At 48.7% G+C, this 16,869-nt stretch overlaps 3 protein-coding genes across 3 annotated transcripts; 2 read left to right on the top strand and 1 right to left on the bottom strand.

Annotated features, from left to right (window-relative positions):
* Positions 1 to 4,739: 4,739 nt before the first annotated feature.
* LOC101782283 (serine/threonine receptor-like kinase NFP) lies at positions 4,740 to 6,808 on the top strand. The gene has a single exon (XM_022823551.1). The coding sequence runs from the start codon at positions 4,740 to 4,742 to the stop codon at positions 6,648 to 6,650; it is 1,911 nt and encodes a 636-aa protein (XP_022679286.1). The 3' UTR covers positions 6,651 to 6,808.
* Positions 6,809 to 11,332: 4,524 nt separating this feature from the next.
* On the top strand, positions 11,333 to 12,643 carry LOC101781881 (pathogenesis-related protein 5). The gene is made up of 2 exons (XM_004985076.3): positions 11,333 to 11,600; positions 11,685 to 12,643. The coding sequence occupies exons 1-2, from the start codon at positions 11,561 to 11,563 to the stop codon at positions 12,470 to 12,472; spliced, it is 828 nt and encodes a 275-aa protein (XP_004985133.1). The 5' UTR covers positions 11,333 to 11,560; the 3' UTR covers positions 12,473 to 12,643.
* A 289-nt stretch (positions 12,644 to 12,932) lies between these two features.
* Positions 12,933 to 14,271, bottom strand: LOC101781479 (calcium uniporter protein 4, mitochondrial). Its single transcript, XM_004985075.3, has one exon. It carries the CDS (start codon positions 14,181 to 14,183, stop codon positions 13,122 to 13,124), a length of 1,062 nt encoding a protein of 353 aa, XP_004985132.1. The 5' UTR covers positions 14,184 to 14,271; the 3' UTR covers positions 12,933 to 13,121.
* Between the last annotated feature and the right edge of the window lie 2,598 nt (positions 14,272 to 16,869).

Below are 16,869 nucleotides of genomic sequence, written 5' to 3'. Positions count from 1 at the left end.
GGAACTTGGGTGAAATACTAAACTTGTTTGTGCAAATAAAATTTGCATGATTCTAATAATTCTATAGTTGATGGGAAGTTTCTTGAACGGTCGCGGGCAATTTCCATTTTACTCTACGGTTCCACGTGCGGTGGTCCGAGACTTATCACCATCTCTTCTCCTTTCATGAGTGTAAGTCTGTTTCTCTCTACCCCTTTCGTTTCTTCCTTCAATTTGTTTTGATACCACGTCATTAGATCTGAATGTGATGGTGCCCTCCCCAGCAAGCTGCTGCACACGATCTCCCTGTAGGGATCGGTGGCCCTCGTGGATCTTGTTTTTCTCCTTCCGGTTTTTGTTCCCAACTTCTTTTCCATTATTGTCTCAAAAAATTTGTTCTTAAACTTTTTAAGAAAAAGTTTTTTCTGACATGTTTTTCTGTAAATTGTTTTGTTAAGAAACTTTTTCAGGTATCTTTTGTACATTTTTTAAAAAATCCTATTGTTAAACTCTTTTAAATAAATTGTTAAACTTTGTCGAGGAAAAACTTGTGTTGAAATTCTTTTATGTAGAAAGTTTATTAAAAAATCTTGCATGCAAATAGTTTTTTTAATAATTTCTATAAGAACGAAGTCAAACACGACATGATATGCTAAGATAGCGATGTTTTCTGGAGCGATAGGAGGCGACGAAGCGTCCTAAGGGTCGCCCTGCAATTTGTTAGAGAAGAGATTGGAAAAGCATACTACCTTCATTGCGCGGGAAATGCGCAGCACCATTGACACACACGCGTGTGTACAGGGTCACCCTGCAATTTGTTAAAGAAGAGATTGGAAAAGCATACTACCTTCATTGCGCGGGAAATGCGCAGCACCATTGACACACACGCGTGTGTACAGGGTCACCCTGCAATTTGTTAGAGAAGAGATGCGCAGTACTACTGAGCACGCACGTGTGTACCTATAGCAACACATGAATAAATTCAGAAAATTCACTAGAATTCGTCCCCATCGAGAATCGAACGTGCGATCTCTTGGACCGGATGCTACTAAGGTCACGCTGACCAATCGGTCACATGCCCTGGTCTTCATGGGCTACAATCTGCATGCCCTCTTTATACTGGGCCTCCATTTACTGTCCGTTTGGGCTACAAGCAAAAAAGATGGGTTGTCCGTCTGTTTTTTTTTCCCTGCTTACCCAGAGACATTCCATGGGCCGATGGAACTCGGCAGTTGCTCTCACAGAGTCAGAAATACCAAAGCGCATCGTACCGACCGAATCACTTGATTTGTCTGCAAAGGACTATGATATCAATATCATGCATTTTATCTTTTGGTTTCGAAGTTCATTATCATCACGGCACCCACATACATTACGCAGTTTGTAACTGTCCCGAAACTTGAATGGTCGTGCCCGTTGGCACAAGCCAAAAGAAATACAGTGCAGATGCGCAGCACCAACTACTTGACGTGCAGCTGGACTTTGCAGTTGGCACAAGGCCAGATTTGCCATGTGGTAGACTTGTGTAGCACCAACCACCTGATGATACTACAGAATGGTTGAACCCCTGCAAACGGCAACCTGCGCAGGAAATTCTACGTCCGCAGAGCTACATGGAGCAGGTAGTTTCATTGTTTTGTTTGCTAGCACAGTCCGTTTGTTCAGTGGCGCGCGTGGTAATTTGGCGAAGGATCCACGGGCGCTTTTCGGAGACGACTAGTATATAGAGCACCCCTGCACCTGGAACTGAAAGGAGAAGTAGCGAGCCATTCATATTAGCGCTGAGCTCTGCAGCTGATCGATAGCACTAAGCAGAACAAAACGAACCTTCGTCCTCGACAAATATTTCGATCGTTTTTGTCCGAGATCTAAATTTCATGATCCATGGAAACCCCTTTAGTCCCGGTTGGTAATACCAACCGAGGTTAAAGTCGATGTGCTGTGTAGGTGAGATGGGAAGAAAGTTACGCGCAAGCTAAGAGGTTGCGGATTCGAATTCCACGCACCGCGCACGTGCATATTTCACGTGAAAAATCGTGTAACTTGTGATTTGCGACGTGCGTGTGGGTGAAAAATTCAGGACTAAAGATGGGGAACGCAGCTGCTGTGGTGGTCGTCAGCCTGCTCCTAGCCTGTGATGGTACGTACACGCGCAAGTCCTGCTCGAGTTCATGCGTTCGTCGTCGTCCCTCTATAATTCTATACGCCTCGATGGTTTTCTAACTTGCGATGAAAACAAGGCATGTCGTCCCAGCTGCAGGTTCGGGCGACGCGTCGTCTTCCTCGCCGGTGAAGCAGCACCAGCGCCAGCCAGCGTCGGCGCGCGTCGGCGAGACCGTCTTCGACCCCAACTGCGAGGACGACGTGAATCTCTCTCAGGTCGACGAGGGGCCTCAGCCGGGCGGGGAACCCGGCTTCCGGACCCTCCAGGTGGAGATCATCAACACATCCATCGACCGCCGCACGCTGCACAACGTCCGCGTCTCCTGCGGCGGGTTCAGCAACGACGGCGCCTACTACCTACAGATCCCATACGGGTTCAGCCGCATCAGCGACAGCGAATGCGTCGTGAATGGCGGAGGTGAATTCCGCCCCAACGAAAAGCGTCGAGTTCGAGTACGCCAGCAAGTCCGAGTACCCATTCGCTGTCACCTCGGTGTCCTGCTAGGTGCGGTGCGGTTCGTCAGGCGCACCCGCCGCGTGCATACTCTGTGCTCTCTGATGACCCACTATGTAGTAGTATCAATCTCTGATCAGTGACTGTAAAATAAAGTTGAAAGTGAACGCTCGGGCGACTGTTCTGTGCTCGAATAAAAGGATGGATGTCATGGATTATGAACGGCTACGAATTGAAGTGTTTTCGCTGCGCCCTACTTGAGTTCCTTATACTGTGTGAACCAAATCTCTTTACTGCTAACGCATCAAACGAGTGGCTGGCTGGCTGCATATCCATCTCAGATATGATTTTGTTTTTTCCGTCAAGATAGTCTACTTCTTCATCTAAAAATAAATAAATGCTACTAGACGTTGCCTCTGGTACTATGAACGACGACGTACGTAACACATACTAGAACTTTCTGGAAATTTAGTCTGAATCCCAATCATTCACCAAACTTAACCTGCAAAGAAAATAAGGAGTTGGCTTGCACAAAACGTAAGACTATGATGTATTATGTATATGCCACATTCGTTTTGCCTCGAATAAAATCAAGGACGAACACCGCAGCGAACTGTGCAGCGCCCGCCCACGACGCAAAGTTTTTACGTACCAATTTGCATAACAGGTGTTTGTTTCACCAGCTGGTAACGCAAACGGTATGGGAAGTGGATTACACTGCTATTGGCAGTGGGATTCACTGTGTCCCTACTTTGTTTGGTTCTACAGGATGTAGCGGTACCGATTAAGACATCATCCACGGAGCACACTTTTTCTTGGAAAAGAGAACCGGTATCTCATTACGGGGGAGAAGGAGGGGTATCAGATTTCTATTGCCCGGTATCTGATTATGTGGGACTCATTTACAGCTAGCGGTGAAACAAACAAGATCTAACGTAATCAATTAACAGTGTAAATAGGTTACGTTACATTTTGCTGAACCAAACACTATCTATAATAGGTGCAATATAGACCTTTATTTTTTTGAAAAATAAGAATATAGACCTTTATGAATCTCCAACTTGGTTAATTCAAGGGCAGGTATACAATTGTGCCCTAATTCAAATATCTCCTGCGACATGGCGCAGTTTCGGCTAGTAAAAGCACGATGGAAGGGGGAAAAAACTGGAACTGAAAAGAACAAACCGGAGAGAAGATGAAAATGGTAAAGGAAAGGAGAGGGTGCAGACTGGGCTGCGGAACGAGTAGGCAAGCACCGAATTGGGCTTCCGGGCCTCAACTCGGCAGGTGCACAACGGCCCATGGGGGCGGTTTCATCTCGTACATGTGGATTCCTACTGTTAAATGTTAATCGATCTTAAGGAAAGAATAAGCATCTTCTTATCGACCAGATCAATGCTATGCTAATTTAATAAACCCGTATCAAAATTAAGAGTGACTAGAATCACTAGATTCGTCTGTTAAAGGGCCCATGCTATATCAGTATATCATGCATTTTTTCACACTGGTTTCAGCCTTTCAGGCTTGTTTTTATCACCTTTGCACACAGATAATCAGATATCAAACATCTCCATCTGCGCGCGAGACAGGTATTTCCTGCAGATAAAAATCTTCCATAGGCATTGGGTGCATCAACACCTTGCTTCTTAGCGGCATCTTATGATGTTGGCTAATAGCACCACAGTATAATCCCTTCCTCTTTCGCTTGACAATTATGTCGTAGCAAGTAGCATCATCTCTGACAGCAACTCTCTGCTGCAATCAGACAGTAGCCGACCCGTTCCTCCGTTGTTCCGGCTGCAAGCAACCGCCATGAAAGCGACCTTCAAACGACGGTTGTCCCATTCTTCATCCCGGCTCTACTAATTGAACCGGCTGCTACACTTGTACCAATTCAGATCAAACCATGCATGCTATAAACTAATCTAGCAGTCTCGTTCAGGGCAATCAACGAATGGCATCTGCATCCCGAAGCAAGACTTCAAGAACCGAATCAAAACACCTGAGCCGCGACAAAAACACCGCTGATATTGACTTGAACAGTCCTTGAAATGCCGGACTGCACTTAACTATGCAAATCCGGCCTCACTACATTTAGCAGGCGAGTCACAGAGAGACGCACCCCCGTGACACCGAGAGCCAAATGGAACCCCGCCATTTCCGCCGCCCCCTGTTGCCTCTCCTCCTCGCCGTCCTCCTCGGCTACAGGCGAGCCGGCGCGCAGGCCGACGGCAACTACACCGTCCCCGCGCGCTTCGCCTGCAACGTCCCGGCGCCGTGCGACACGTACGTCGTGTACCGGACGCAGTCCCTGGGTTACCTGGACCTCGGCAGCATCTCGGACCTCTTCGGCACGAGCCGGGCGCGGATCGCCAGCGCCAACCACCTGGACCTGGCCTCCGAGGACGGCGTGCTGCTGCCGGGCCAGCCGCTGCTCGTGCCCGTCAGGTGCGGCTGCACGGGCAACCTTTCCTTCGCCAACGTCACGTACCCCATCCGGCCCGGCGACATCTTCTACAACCTCGCCATCACCTCCTACGAGAACCTCACCGAGCACAACCTCATCCACGAAATGAACCCGGCGGCGGTGATCAACAATCTGCAGATCGGGCAGGAGGTCACGGTGCCCCTCTTCTGCCGGTGCCCGACTCGTGCTGAGCGGACCCGTGGGGTGCAGAGCCTCATCACCTACGTGTGGCAACAAGATGACAACATGTCAGAGGTGAGCAAGCTCATGAACACCACCGTGGACGACATCGCCGAGGCGAACAACGTCACTAGCAGCTTCGCCTCCGTCATGGGGCCGCCGATGTTGATCCCAGTTCGGCAGCGGCCGCAGCTTCCGCCGCTGCTCTACGCTGCTAGTGCAGGCAATGACAAGTCCAGGTCGCGCCGTCGGGGTATCATCATAGGCGCCACCGTCTCAGGGTCTCTCGTGGCGCTCGCCGCCTTGTGCGTGGCGTTCCTGGCGCACCGAAGGTACCGCAAGAAGGCGTCGGTGCGCCTGGGTTCACGATTCGTGAGCCCCAAGCTTTCGTGGGCCAAGAACCAGTACGGTCTCGAGAGCAGCAATTCCTTCGCACACATGATCAAAGGAGGGGACAATAAGCTGCTCACCGGCGTGTCACAGTTCATCGACAAGCCTATCATCTTCGTGGAAGAGGAGATCATGGAGGCGACGATGAACCTGGACGAGCGGTGCAGGATCGGGAGCTCGTACTACCGGGCCAAGCTTGACGGGGACTTGTTCGCGGTGAAGCCGGCGAAGGGCGACGTGTCGGCGGAGCTGAGGATGATGCAGATGGTCAACCACGCCAACCTGATCAGGCTCGCCGGTATATCCATCGGCGCCGACGGGGACTACGCGTTCCTGGTGTACGAGTTCGCCGAGAAAGGCTCACTCGACAGGTGGCTGTACCAGAAGCCGCCGCCGTCCGCGCTGCCATCGTCGTCGCACACCGTGGCGACGCTCTCGTGGGCCCAGAGGCTGAGCATCGCGCTGGACGTCGCCAACGGCCTGCTCTACATGCACGAGCACACGCAGCCGAGCATGGTGCACGGCGACATCCGCGCGCGGAACATCCTCCTGACGGCCGATTTCAGGGCCAAGATCTCGAGCTTCTCCCTGGCCAAGCCCGCCACGGACGACGCCGCCGCGACGAACTCCGACGTGTTCGCCTTCGGGCTGCTGCTCCTGGAGCTCCTGTCGGGCAGGAGAGCGATGGAGGCGCGCGTCGGCTCGGAGATCGGCATGCTGTGGAGGGAGATCCGCGCCGTGCTGGAGGCCGCCGGCGACAAGAGGGAGGCGAAGCTGCGGAAGTGGATGGACCCCGCCCTGGGAAGCGAGTACCAGGTCGACGCGGCTCTTAGCCTGGCCGGCATGGCGAGGGCCTGCACCGAGGAGGACGCGGCGCGGCGGCCGAAGATGGCTGAGGTCGTGTTCAGCCTCTCGGTGCTGGCGCAGCCGGTGTCAGTGGCCGACGCGTTCGAGAAGCTGTGGCAGCCCAGCTCGGAGGACAACATCCGGATCGCAGGTTCGGTGGCAGCTCGATAATAAGATCAGAACAGAGCTTCGTTTAACAGAGTAATTTTGTAGTTAGTTTCTTGACTTTCAATTTGTACTGTAACTAGTTTACTACTTCTTCTCTTTCAATGTGTATGAATTATACAATATCTTGTTTCACTTGTATACTAGTGATATTTTGCATTGTACACTAGTTCACTGGTTCAGCCACAGCCTCTTTGTAGTTTGCGGGAGAAGGAATTTTTTATGGCACTGGACACAGCCCATGGTAGATCAGGTGGCATCTTGATAGGGGTAAATTTGGATGTTTTGGATATTGGCAGTTAGATGGAGGTGATTTCTACGTAAAATTTCGGCTTAGAAATAAAAATTGATGGTCTCAAATGGGTTTTAGTAGCTGTCTATGGGGCAGCACAACCTGAGTTCAAAAGAAGTTTTTCTCACAGATTTAGTACATGCTTGTAGTAAAGAAAATCTGCCCATTATGCTTGGAGGTGATTTTAACATCATCGGAAATCCAAGTGAAAAAAACAATGACAGATATGATGATAGATGGTCTTTTTTGTTTAATGCCATCATTGATGGTTAAATTTAAGGGAAATAAAAATGTCAGGGCGCAAGTATACTTGGGTTAATTCTACAGAAGTGCCAACATATGAAAGACTTGATAGAGTGTTGGCAAGCACGGAATGGGAAGAAAGATTTCCTTTAAGCACAATTGTTGCGCTGACTAGGAAAATTTCAGACCACACACCATTGTTGCTAAATAGGGGGAATGAACACAGGAAAGAAAACAACCTATGTTTAAATTTGAACTTGGGTGGCTCTTAAAGGAGGGCTTCTTTGATATAGTTGCAGATGTTTGGAGTAAAGAGAGAAAGGGTGCCGGCAAAATACAATTCGAAGATTAAGATAATTTTTAAGAGGGTGGGTGAAAAATATGAATGGGGCTTATAAAAAAGAAAAGCCAGAACTTATGAAAAAGGCAGAGGAACTGGATAAAAAAGCGGAATCTCCATAGCTAACACAATAGGAGATTGACTTGAAACAAAGCATCAAAAACAAATTAGTCCAACTTCCTAGAGAGGAGGAACTTAAATGGTTCCAAAGAGCAAAAACCAATGAAATTCTACAAGGAGATAATAATACAAAGTATTTTCAGCTAGTAGCAAATGTCAAGCATCGAAAAACTAGAATTTTTCGGCTTGTACAAGAGGAAGCGACAATTAAGGGGGAAGAGAACCTTAAAAGAATATTTTGCAAAATACTACAAAGGTATATTTGGTCCACATAAAAAATGTAATTTCTCTATGGATGAGTCCAGGACATAGGATATTCCTCAGTGCCTGGTTTAGATAATGAGTTCTTAACAAGTGGTTTTACAGAAAAGAGGTCAGAGGTGCCATGTTTCAAATGAAGGATAATAAAGCCCTAGGGCCAGATGGATTCCCTGCGGAGTTTTATTAGATTTTTTGGAGTCTGGTAAAAGATGATCTAATGGCCATGTTTAAAGATTTCCATAAAGGCAAACTACCATCTTTTAGTCTAAATTTTGGAATTTTAACTCTATTGCCTAAATTAAAAGAGGTAAAGATGGTGCAGCAATATAGACCTACTTGCATGTTAAATGTTAGCTTTAAGCTTTTTACAAAAGTTATAGCTAATAGGCTCAAGATGGTGGCAAATAAGCTAATAGGACCAACACAAACAACTTTTCTACCAGGAAGAAACATAATGGAGGATGTGGTGATTTTACATGAAACAATGCATGAGTTGCATAGGAAAAAGCAAAGTGGGATTATTCTCAAACTAGATTTTGAGAAGGCCTATGACAAAGTAAACTGTCTTTCCTACAACAAACTATGAGAATGAAAGGCTTTTCACCTCAATGGTGCAAATGGATCGAGAACATGGTTAGTGGAGGAAGTGTAGGAGTAAAAGTTAATGATGAAATTGGTCACTATTTCCAAACCAAAAAAGGACTAAAACAGGGTGATCCTCTGTCGCCAGTGCTTTTTAACCTGATAGTAGATATGCTGGCAATCTTAATTAGGAGAGCTAGAGAAAATGAGCAGTTCCAAGACTAGTTCCACATCTGGTAGACGGGGGTTTGACAGTCCTCCAACATGCAGATGATACGATACTCTTTTATGGAAAATGATGTACAACAGGCTAAGAATATGAAGCTAGTGCTACGTGCTTTTGAAAAGCTAGCTGACCTAAACATCAATTTTCATAAAAGTGAGCTAGTGAGCTATTTTGTTTTTGGGGCAGCAAAGGACAGAGTAGGAGAATATGTGAACCTTTTTGTTTGTAAAGAAGGGACCTTCCCTTTCAAATACCTGGGCTTATCAATGAACCATCACAAAATTTCAAATAAAGATTGGAAGGTTGTTGAAGAAAGATTTCAGAAAAAGTTAAGTAGTTGGAAAAGCAAGTTGCTCTCAGTTGGAGGAAGATTAGTTTTAATAAACTCTATTCTTTCAAGCTTGCCAATGTATATGATGTCTTTTTTTAAATACTTAAAGGTATGCTAAAAAAACTCGACTACTATAGATCAAGATTTTTTTTGGCAATGTGATGAACACAAGAAAAAATATAGGTTGACAAGGTGGAGTATTCTGTGTTAAACCAAAAGTATGGAAGGTATGGGGATTGTAAACCTAGATGTCCAGAATATATGCTTGCTAAGCAAGTGGATGTTTAAGCTTCTGAATAAAGATGGTTTATGGCAAAATATGCTCTGGCGTAAATATTTAAAGAACAAAACTTTATCACATATAACAAAGAAAAGCGATACAGTGGCTAATGTGCTAAGCACGGTCCCTTCGAATGTGTCTTTTAGAAGAACACTAAGAGGGAATGTCTTAAACCAATGGATGGAGCTGGTGGGTAAAATAATAAATGTTGGGTTGAAGGACCAAAAAGATGTTTTTGTTTGGGGGCTGTGTAAAGATAAGAAATTTATAGTTAACTCTATGTATTCAAACATAATGAAACAAGAAGGATTACCATCAGAGTGTGCTTTTTGGAAGTTAAGAGTACCACTGAAAATTAAGGTTTTCTTATGGTATCTATGGAAAGAAGTCATTCTTACAAAGGACAATCTTGCCGAGAGAAAATGGCAAGGATGTCCTAAGTGTTGCTTTTGTAGCTCTAATGAGACCATACAACACCTATTTTTCGATTGTCATACGGCAAAGGGTATTTGGAATGCAGTTTTTATCACCTTTGGAATTCAACCACCGACTAGTTTCTCTCATATGTTGGGATCTTGGCTGAACAATTTCTCAGTAAAGTTTAGAAAACAAAGTCTGGTGGGAGCAGCTGCTCTTTGTTGGGCCTTGTGGTTGAATAGAAATGAGGTTGTATTCCAAAAAACAATACCTAACTCTTTTTTGCAGGTAATTTTCAGGGGGACATATTGGACAAGGTGTTGGTCTCTGCTATCTAAAGAGGAAGAGAAAGCTGCTCTGAAAGAAAAATTGCCATCTTGCTGGAGGTTACAACCATGGAGATCTTCAGTAATTTTGGTTGGAAATTCAGCCATGGAGATCTTCAGTAATTTTGGTTGGAAATTCAGAAATAGATTACAAGCCTGGAGCTTTTCTTAGTCAAGTCTGAATGTCTTTCTAACAATGTTGGAGTCTAGTTGCTTCAGTAGCAGTCTGAGTGCTGCCTATGTATCTGGTGTGGATCAGTGCTGGTAATTGGTCGTAAACATTCTCTTTTGAATGGTGGAGGCCGGATAATTATATCCTTAATTAAAAAAATATCTCCGTTATTGGAGTACATAGTTTGTTCAGGATCGCTGGGTCACGGTTCTCAGCCATATCATACTTGCAAATTGAAAATTTGATATCCAGGTATGAACTACCTTTCGCCATCTTCTGTTCGAGAAGTTCAGAAGGACCAACGGAAGCAGCTACCATTTGTCGCGATTCTTCAGAGAAGTAGCAGCGGAAGGTTTAGGAGTAGTACCAGTAGAGTGCAAGTACAGTACCACAACATCTGACCATTTGAACTTTCTGAGAAGGGGCCATGATAACATGAAGATATGACAGGGAATCAGGGCATACCTTAGAAGCAGATTCTGACGGTAATCAATCGGTGAGGCGCCGGACCTATCGCGGCCGGTTGACTCGGTCCGTCAAGTGCGGCCGCCCGACGTCTCATCGGTGCGCTACGGATAGCTATCCGACTCCGTCCGCAAAACCCCCGACGACTTGGTCGGAGAGATCTGAACGTTCGCGCGGACCTCGCCGCCGCCGCGTGGGCGCAACACGGATGGGTAGATGGGCCGACGCGAGCAGGCCACTTCTTCCGAGACTGCTTTGTTTGGTCCAACAGAAGGATGGAGCTAGCCTATGTTGATATACACAGCCGTGTTCGGCTTCTCTTTTCTTTCCCGGGATTAGCCCATGAAACACACAGGTCCCGTTTTTTTATAAAAAAAATCACACAGGCCATATTAGGCTTCCCTTTTCTTCAACGAGATTTTTCTTCGGCAAGGCTACCGAGCTGCTTCCACTGATCCACTCTGCTGCGGATATTTCGGCTGAACACAAGCGCCACTACCCACACCACCAGCTGAGACTTCGCACCGATTTATCTCAGCCACTGCACCTACATTTACGCGTACATGAGCTTCCCACGACCACGGCGCTTGCGCGCTGGCCGCGCCTTCCTCCCGATTCCCAACGAACTCCGATGTTTCCTCCGGGGTTCCCACCTAATCGCCATCTCCCTCGCGTTGCGTGACCCGGATCAACAGAACTGCAGGCCACGCCTATATACATCAGAGAAGAGCAGTCCCTGAAAATTTACTTCCTGCACATTCCTCCTCCAGCTCCAGTCTCCTGCTACTTCCCACAAACATTGTCCACGACTGACATTGCTGATTCTTCTCGTCGAGTCCTAGCTCCAATCAAACCGTTCCCATGGGAGCCATACGCATTGCAAACCTTCTGCTCCTTGCTGGTACATTTGCAGAACTCAGTTCTGTATTAATTCATACTGCAGGAAATGTGCCGTACTCATGGTGATTTCTGCGTGCATTTGCAGGGGTCATCTGGTCACAAGCGACGCGTGGTGCCGAGGCAGCCGGGACGACGGTGTTCACCCTGCGGAACAACTGCAGCCACACGATCTGGCCGGCCACATTGTCCGGGAACAGCGCGGCGGCCGTCGGGGGCGGGGGATTCGAGCTGTCCCCCTACGCCACCGTCTCGTTCCCGGCCCCCGCGGGCTGGTCGGGCCGCCTCTGGGCGCGCACGGGCTGCGTCGCGCCCTCCGGCGGCGCGGCGGCGCCGTCGCCGTCCCGGCTCTCGTGCGCCACGGGGGACTGCAGCGGCGCCGCGAGCTGCACCCTGGGCGGGGCGCCGCCCGTGACGCTGGCGGAGTTCACCCTGGGCGGCGCCGACGGGAAGGACTTCTACGACGTGAGCCTGGTGGACGGGTACAACGTGGGCATCGGCGTGGCCGCCACGGGCGCGAGGGTGAACTACGCGACGTGCGGGTACGCCGGGTGCGTCGGGGACGTGAACGCGCTGTGCCCGCCCGAGCTGCAGATGGCGGCGTCCGGGGCGGCGGGAGGAGGGGACGGGGCGGCGCCAGCGCCGGCGACGACGACGGTGGCGTGCCGGAGCGCGTGCGAGGCGTTCGGGACGCCAGAGTACTGCTGCACGGGCGCGCACGGGGGGCCCAACACCTGCGGGCCGACCAAGTACTCGAGGCTCTTCAAGGCGGCGTGCCCCGCGGCCTACAGCTACGCGTACGACGACCCCACCAGCACCTTCACCTGCGGCACCGGCGCCCAGTACCTCATCACCTTCTGCCCCGGGCACCAGTAGGAACTAGGACGACGACGGCGTGGTGGTGGTCGTGTCAGTGTATGCGCTACGTAGAGACTGCAGTTGCAGCGAGCCCCGTTGATCATTTTGTTGTTTATTTGTCCTGAAAAATATGCTTGTTAGTACTTAGTTACTAGGATTTGCGGCAAAGAAAGTGGGGTTTGACGAACTGCTTGAATTTTTATGCTTGGCGTCGACACGTTTCACGCCTTCCGTTGCGCGTACACGCGAGATTTTTGGTGGACCTGTTGTGAGACGAAAGGGAGAAGAGGGACCGTCGTGCTTGTGCGTTCTGATTCTGACTCGTGACTCGGGACTCGGGACAACCCATCAGGATTGGATCGGAGGGAGGGAGTCCCCACCTCCCCAAAAAAGTAACCTCAAGTGTGTCACACGTTACGTTACGAATGTTCCGATGAGCTTTTCCTCTCTGATTAACAAGTTGTCCATGAGATCGCCGTAAAGAAAAACAGATGTTCAATCCATGAATCAACTGACAATATTAGTATCTCCTACCAAAAACACCTTTTCTCCCTGAATCGATACAGGAAGTTGATTAACGATTAGACGGTGATGACTCGAACATGACAAGCACGTATCCCGCCTGGCACAAGCCAAGCGAACTCGTCCGGGACTCCGGGCTGACGTGCTATTGCACGTGGCTGACGTGCCTAAGCACCTCGCGGGGGTCGCCGCTCTGCACCGGCGCCGGCGCGGAGCCGAGCGCGTTGTAGCGGTCGACGTCGAACCCGCGAGCCCGCATGAGGCGGCGCTGCCTGGACGCGAGGCGGGCACGGAAGAAGCCCTCGAAGGACGGCTCCGTGGCGGTGCGCATGAAGAAGGCGTATCCCGACATGAAGTAGAGCGAGGTGACGTAGAAGCACACCGGCTCCATGACGTCCCACGACAGCTCCCAGAAGGTGAGCCGCATGAACCCCAGCGTCTGCGCCGCCACCAGGGCCAGCCCGCACCACAGCTCGCGCCGCACCTGCGCCGCCGCGTCCGCGTCGATCGCCGCCTTCTGGGCCTCCATCGCCGCCAGCTCCTCCCGCCTGCGCGCGGCGGCCTCGCCCTCCTCCTCCTCCCCGGCGCGCGGCGCTGCCAGCTGCTGCTGCTGCTGCTTCGCCGCGGGGAGGATGACGCTCTCGATCGCCTTCGCCACCATGTCGGGGCGGAGGAAGACGGCGTCGCCGAGGACGATGACGACGCCGGACTCGTCGAGCGCACGGGCGAGCCTGCGCCCGCCCTCCACGCCGCCGGCAATGTCGGCGCAGAGCGCCGCGAACTCCGACCCGGACACCACGCTCTGGGCGTTGGACCTCAGCCTCGCCCTCGCCACCTCCATCTCCGCCGCCCGCGCCACCTTCCTCGCCTGCTCCACCGTCACGCCGGCCTCCTCAGGCCGCGGACGCGCTACCGTGACCACGACCGGCGGCGCAAGCCCGTCGAGCCGGAGGCGGCGGAAGAGCTGGTCGCCGATGGGGAGGGCGGGGAAGCAGTGCGCCGGGAGCGGGACGCTCGCGGTGGAGTACCCGGCCGTCGTCGGCCTGGGCCGCAGGAATGCGAGCGTCGGGCAGTCGTCTACGGCCGGCAGCGGCCGCCGTGCAGGGGGTGCGGGGGCGGCCGCCGGAGGCTTGGGAATGGCTGCGCCGCTGGCGGCCGCGTTCTTGCCTGCCCATAGGCGCCGTGCTATTGTTCTGTGGAACGCCATTTGTGTCTGCCTTTCTGACACGAGCTCCCTAATGCTCTATTGAGTTTTTGAATGGTTTCACTGTTACGTGACAGAAATGGCCCGACGTGTCTGCTCGATGGAGCGAGGTGGGATGGGCGGGGGTGGTATTTATACTGGGGGAATGGGTTAGCTGCGAGGCACGAACGCGGCAAGGAGGGTGGGTGAACATTGGCCACAAGTCTTGTGCTGCTAACTAAGGTAGAACGGTCTCAAAAAAATTATACTAAGATGATAAAACGTGGCAACTGGCAACTACACATACGTCTTGGAGTGGATACAAGGCACATCATCGTATATGTTTTAAGCATTTATACTTTTATTGCTAGTGCTATTTTTGAGTCCATATATAAAAAGTACTCAGGTCTTGATGCAAACCAACGGAAACGATTTAGACATGGAGGAGAAAATAAGTAATTGAATAAACCTAAAACCATCCAGCCTAACTATAAAAATGTAACTACGTGAGCAAGGTGCAAGCAGCAGTATTTTTTTTGTCAAACGGGTCCTAAAGTTGTAGTTGTAGACACGAATAGTTGTAATTTTATGAAACTACTAATTTAAAACGATTGGGACTATCTATTTATCCATGGACATATTTCATGGGTGGAATCTATCACTTTTTTTAATCATTTGATTAAATTCCCACAATTTGGATCTATCCCTCTACGACAGAAAAAGCAAAACTTGGAACATTTTATTTCATAGCTGTAACATTTTTCTTAGACAGAGACATTGCAAATTCATTCCATTTTTTCTATAAATTTTGTAACTTTTGATTTTTCAAGAACATTTTTATTTCACTGTTAGAACATTTTTTCTCTTAGGCTGGAATGTAGCAAATATGACAGATTTTTGTTAAGAAATCTGTTGAAAATAAATAGCGTTTCTCAAAAATATTTTTAGCTTCTAAGAAATCGCTCGAGACATAAATGGCAAAGCTGTAACTACACTTGTAAAATTCTACCAATTGCTATCGCAAAAAAAAAATGCTCACAGTTGAATTTCACTCCCTGTGGGCTGTGAATTCACAACTTTATACCACAATTTTTGTTTCAACATTTTTTCCCTCATCTTTAAGCAATCCATAATGCTGCGAAGTCAGAACACTGCTGGGAAACAACTCAAGTCAAAGCTTCCTACAGGTTTGGCTGTCTGCCGAGGAGAACTTGTGAGACGTGCAGAGGTCAGAAGGTGTATGTGCAATGTGCCGATTGCCGAAGACCAAGCCCATGCTCACCCAATCGGGATAAGCACTGACGGCGCGTCGCCGCGTCGCATATATGGTTATCCTGATTTAATTTCAATCACGCTCGCACAGGGTCACGGGTAGCTCCGGATCGATCGTCTCGTCGAGTCATCGTCTAGCAAAAACGTCTCATTATTGCTTATACAAGTCAAACAAGCCCTTGTTTACTTCACGAATTTGGGAGGTGCCAAATTACTGTAGCAACACTGTAGCGTTTCGTTTGTATTTGTGAATTATTGTCCAAATATTGACTAATTAGGCTCAAAAGATTTGTCTCGCAAAGTACAACAAAACTGTGCAATTAGTTTTTAATTTCGTCTACATTTAGTACTCCATGCATGTACCGCAAGTTTGATGTGATGGGGAATCTTCTTTTTGCATAGTGTAAAAGTTGGGAGTTTGGAGGTAAGAGAACAAGGGGCAAGTAGTTCGATTGAAACGGGAGTACTGGGCGCAGAGAAACACGGGACAGGCGTGCCGATATGCTTTACGCCGAGATTTTTCTAGTAATCCCCATCTTATCATTGCAGCGAGTGAGTACGTAAGCGAATAATTAAGCAATGGAGCAAAAAGAAATGGCCCGTATCGTTTCGGATCGGATGAGGCGAGCACGGCAGGAGATGATGACCGGAGGAGCAACCCCTGCCTGGATGATGACGAACCTGGACAGCAATTTCGGCAAGCACAATTGGTCTCTGACTGCGTTTGATGCTTGATTTGGGTGAGGAATCAATAGTGGTTTATCTTCCCCTGGACACTTCAATTGTTTCATTGGTTTGGGCTTCATAAACCGACGATTTGAGTTTTGTACCGTAATCCCATGTTAAAAATGTCAGACTTTTAATTCGGCATCTCTCTTTTAACCCGTCTACTAAGGTGTGGTTTTACCCGAAAAAAAAGGTGTGATTTTTAACAAGAAATTAACGATACTATGTTTATTGGAGCCGGGCAGTTTTGTATAGTAAGCACCTAATAAATTGGAACTGAAAAAGGTCTCAAAACGGATGACGCGCGTGTGAACTGAGCTAGACCCGACTCCTTCAAACTTAGATTAAGTTAAGCGCAAAAGGTTGGGACACGCTAACCACACCACGACTAACTAACAATCATGAGCTCAGTTCATGCTAAAAACATGCTTGCTAACTTATTTGCTACGAGATCTTCTGATAGTTTTTTTTAGAATTTGAGTAAGATTATCAGTCATGATCCTTGTTCCTTGACATTACAAGCTAAACTACAAAAACAGCATCACAAAACGTGCAAACCGAGACTACGGAATTGTGCCAGGTAGCAAGGCAACACGAGTGTCACATGGACGCTCCAATAGTCTTGAAATTTTGTTAAGGGCCCCAGAAGGATTTGCTTTCAAATTTATTATTATGATTTATTGAATGAGACCAATAAATAAGAACAACAAGT

This window comes from Setaria italica, chromosome IX, assembly GCF_000263155.2.
Source record: "Setaria italica strain Yugu1 chromosome IX, Setaria_italica_v2.0, whole genome shotgun sequence".
In the NCBI taxonomy this organism is placed as follows: domain Eukaryota; kingdom Viridiplantae; phylum Streptophyta; class Magnoliopsida; order Poales; family Poaceae; genus Setaria; species Setaria italica.
This window is presented reverse-complemented; position numbering and strand designations above follow the sequence as displayed.

Excerpts from the sequence above, each read along its gene's own strand:
- LOC101782283 (XM_022823551.1), top strand. The coding sequence starts at position 4,740 with ATGGAACCCCGCCATTTCCGCCGCCCCCTGTTGCCTCTCCTCCTCGCC.
- LOC101781479 (XM_004985075.3), bottom strand. The coding sequence starts at position 14,183 with ATGGCGTTCCACAGAACAATAGCACGGCGCCTATGGGCAGGCAAGAAC.
- LOC101781881 (XM_004985076.3), top strand. The coding sequence starts at position 11,561 with ATGGGAGCCATACGCATTGCAAACCTTCTGCTCCTTGCTG. Across the intron at positions 11,601-11,684 it reads AAACCTTCTGCTCCTTGCTG|GGGTCATCTGGTCACAAGCG; the intron begins GTACATTTGCAG and ends GTGCATTTGCAG.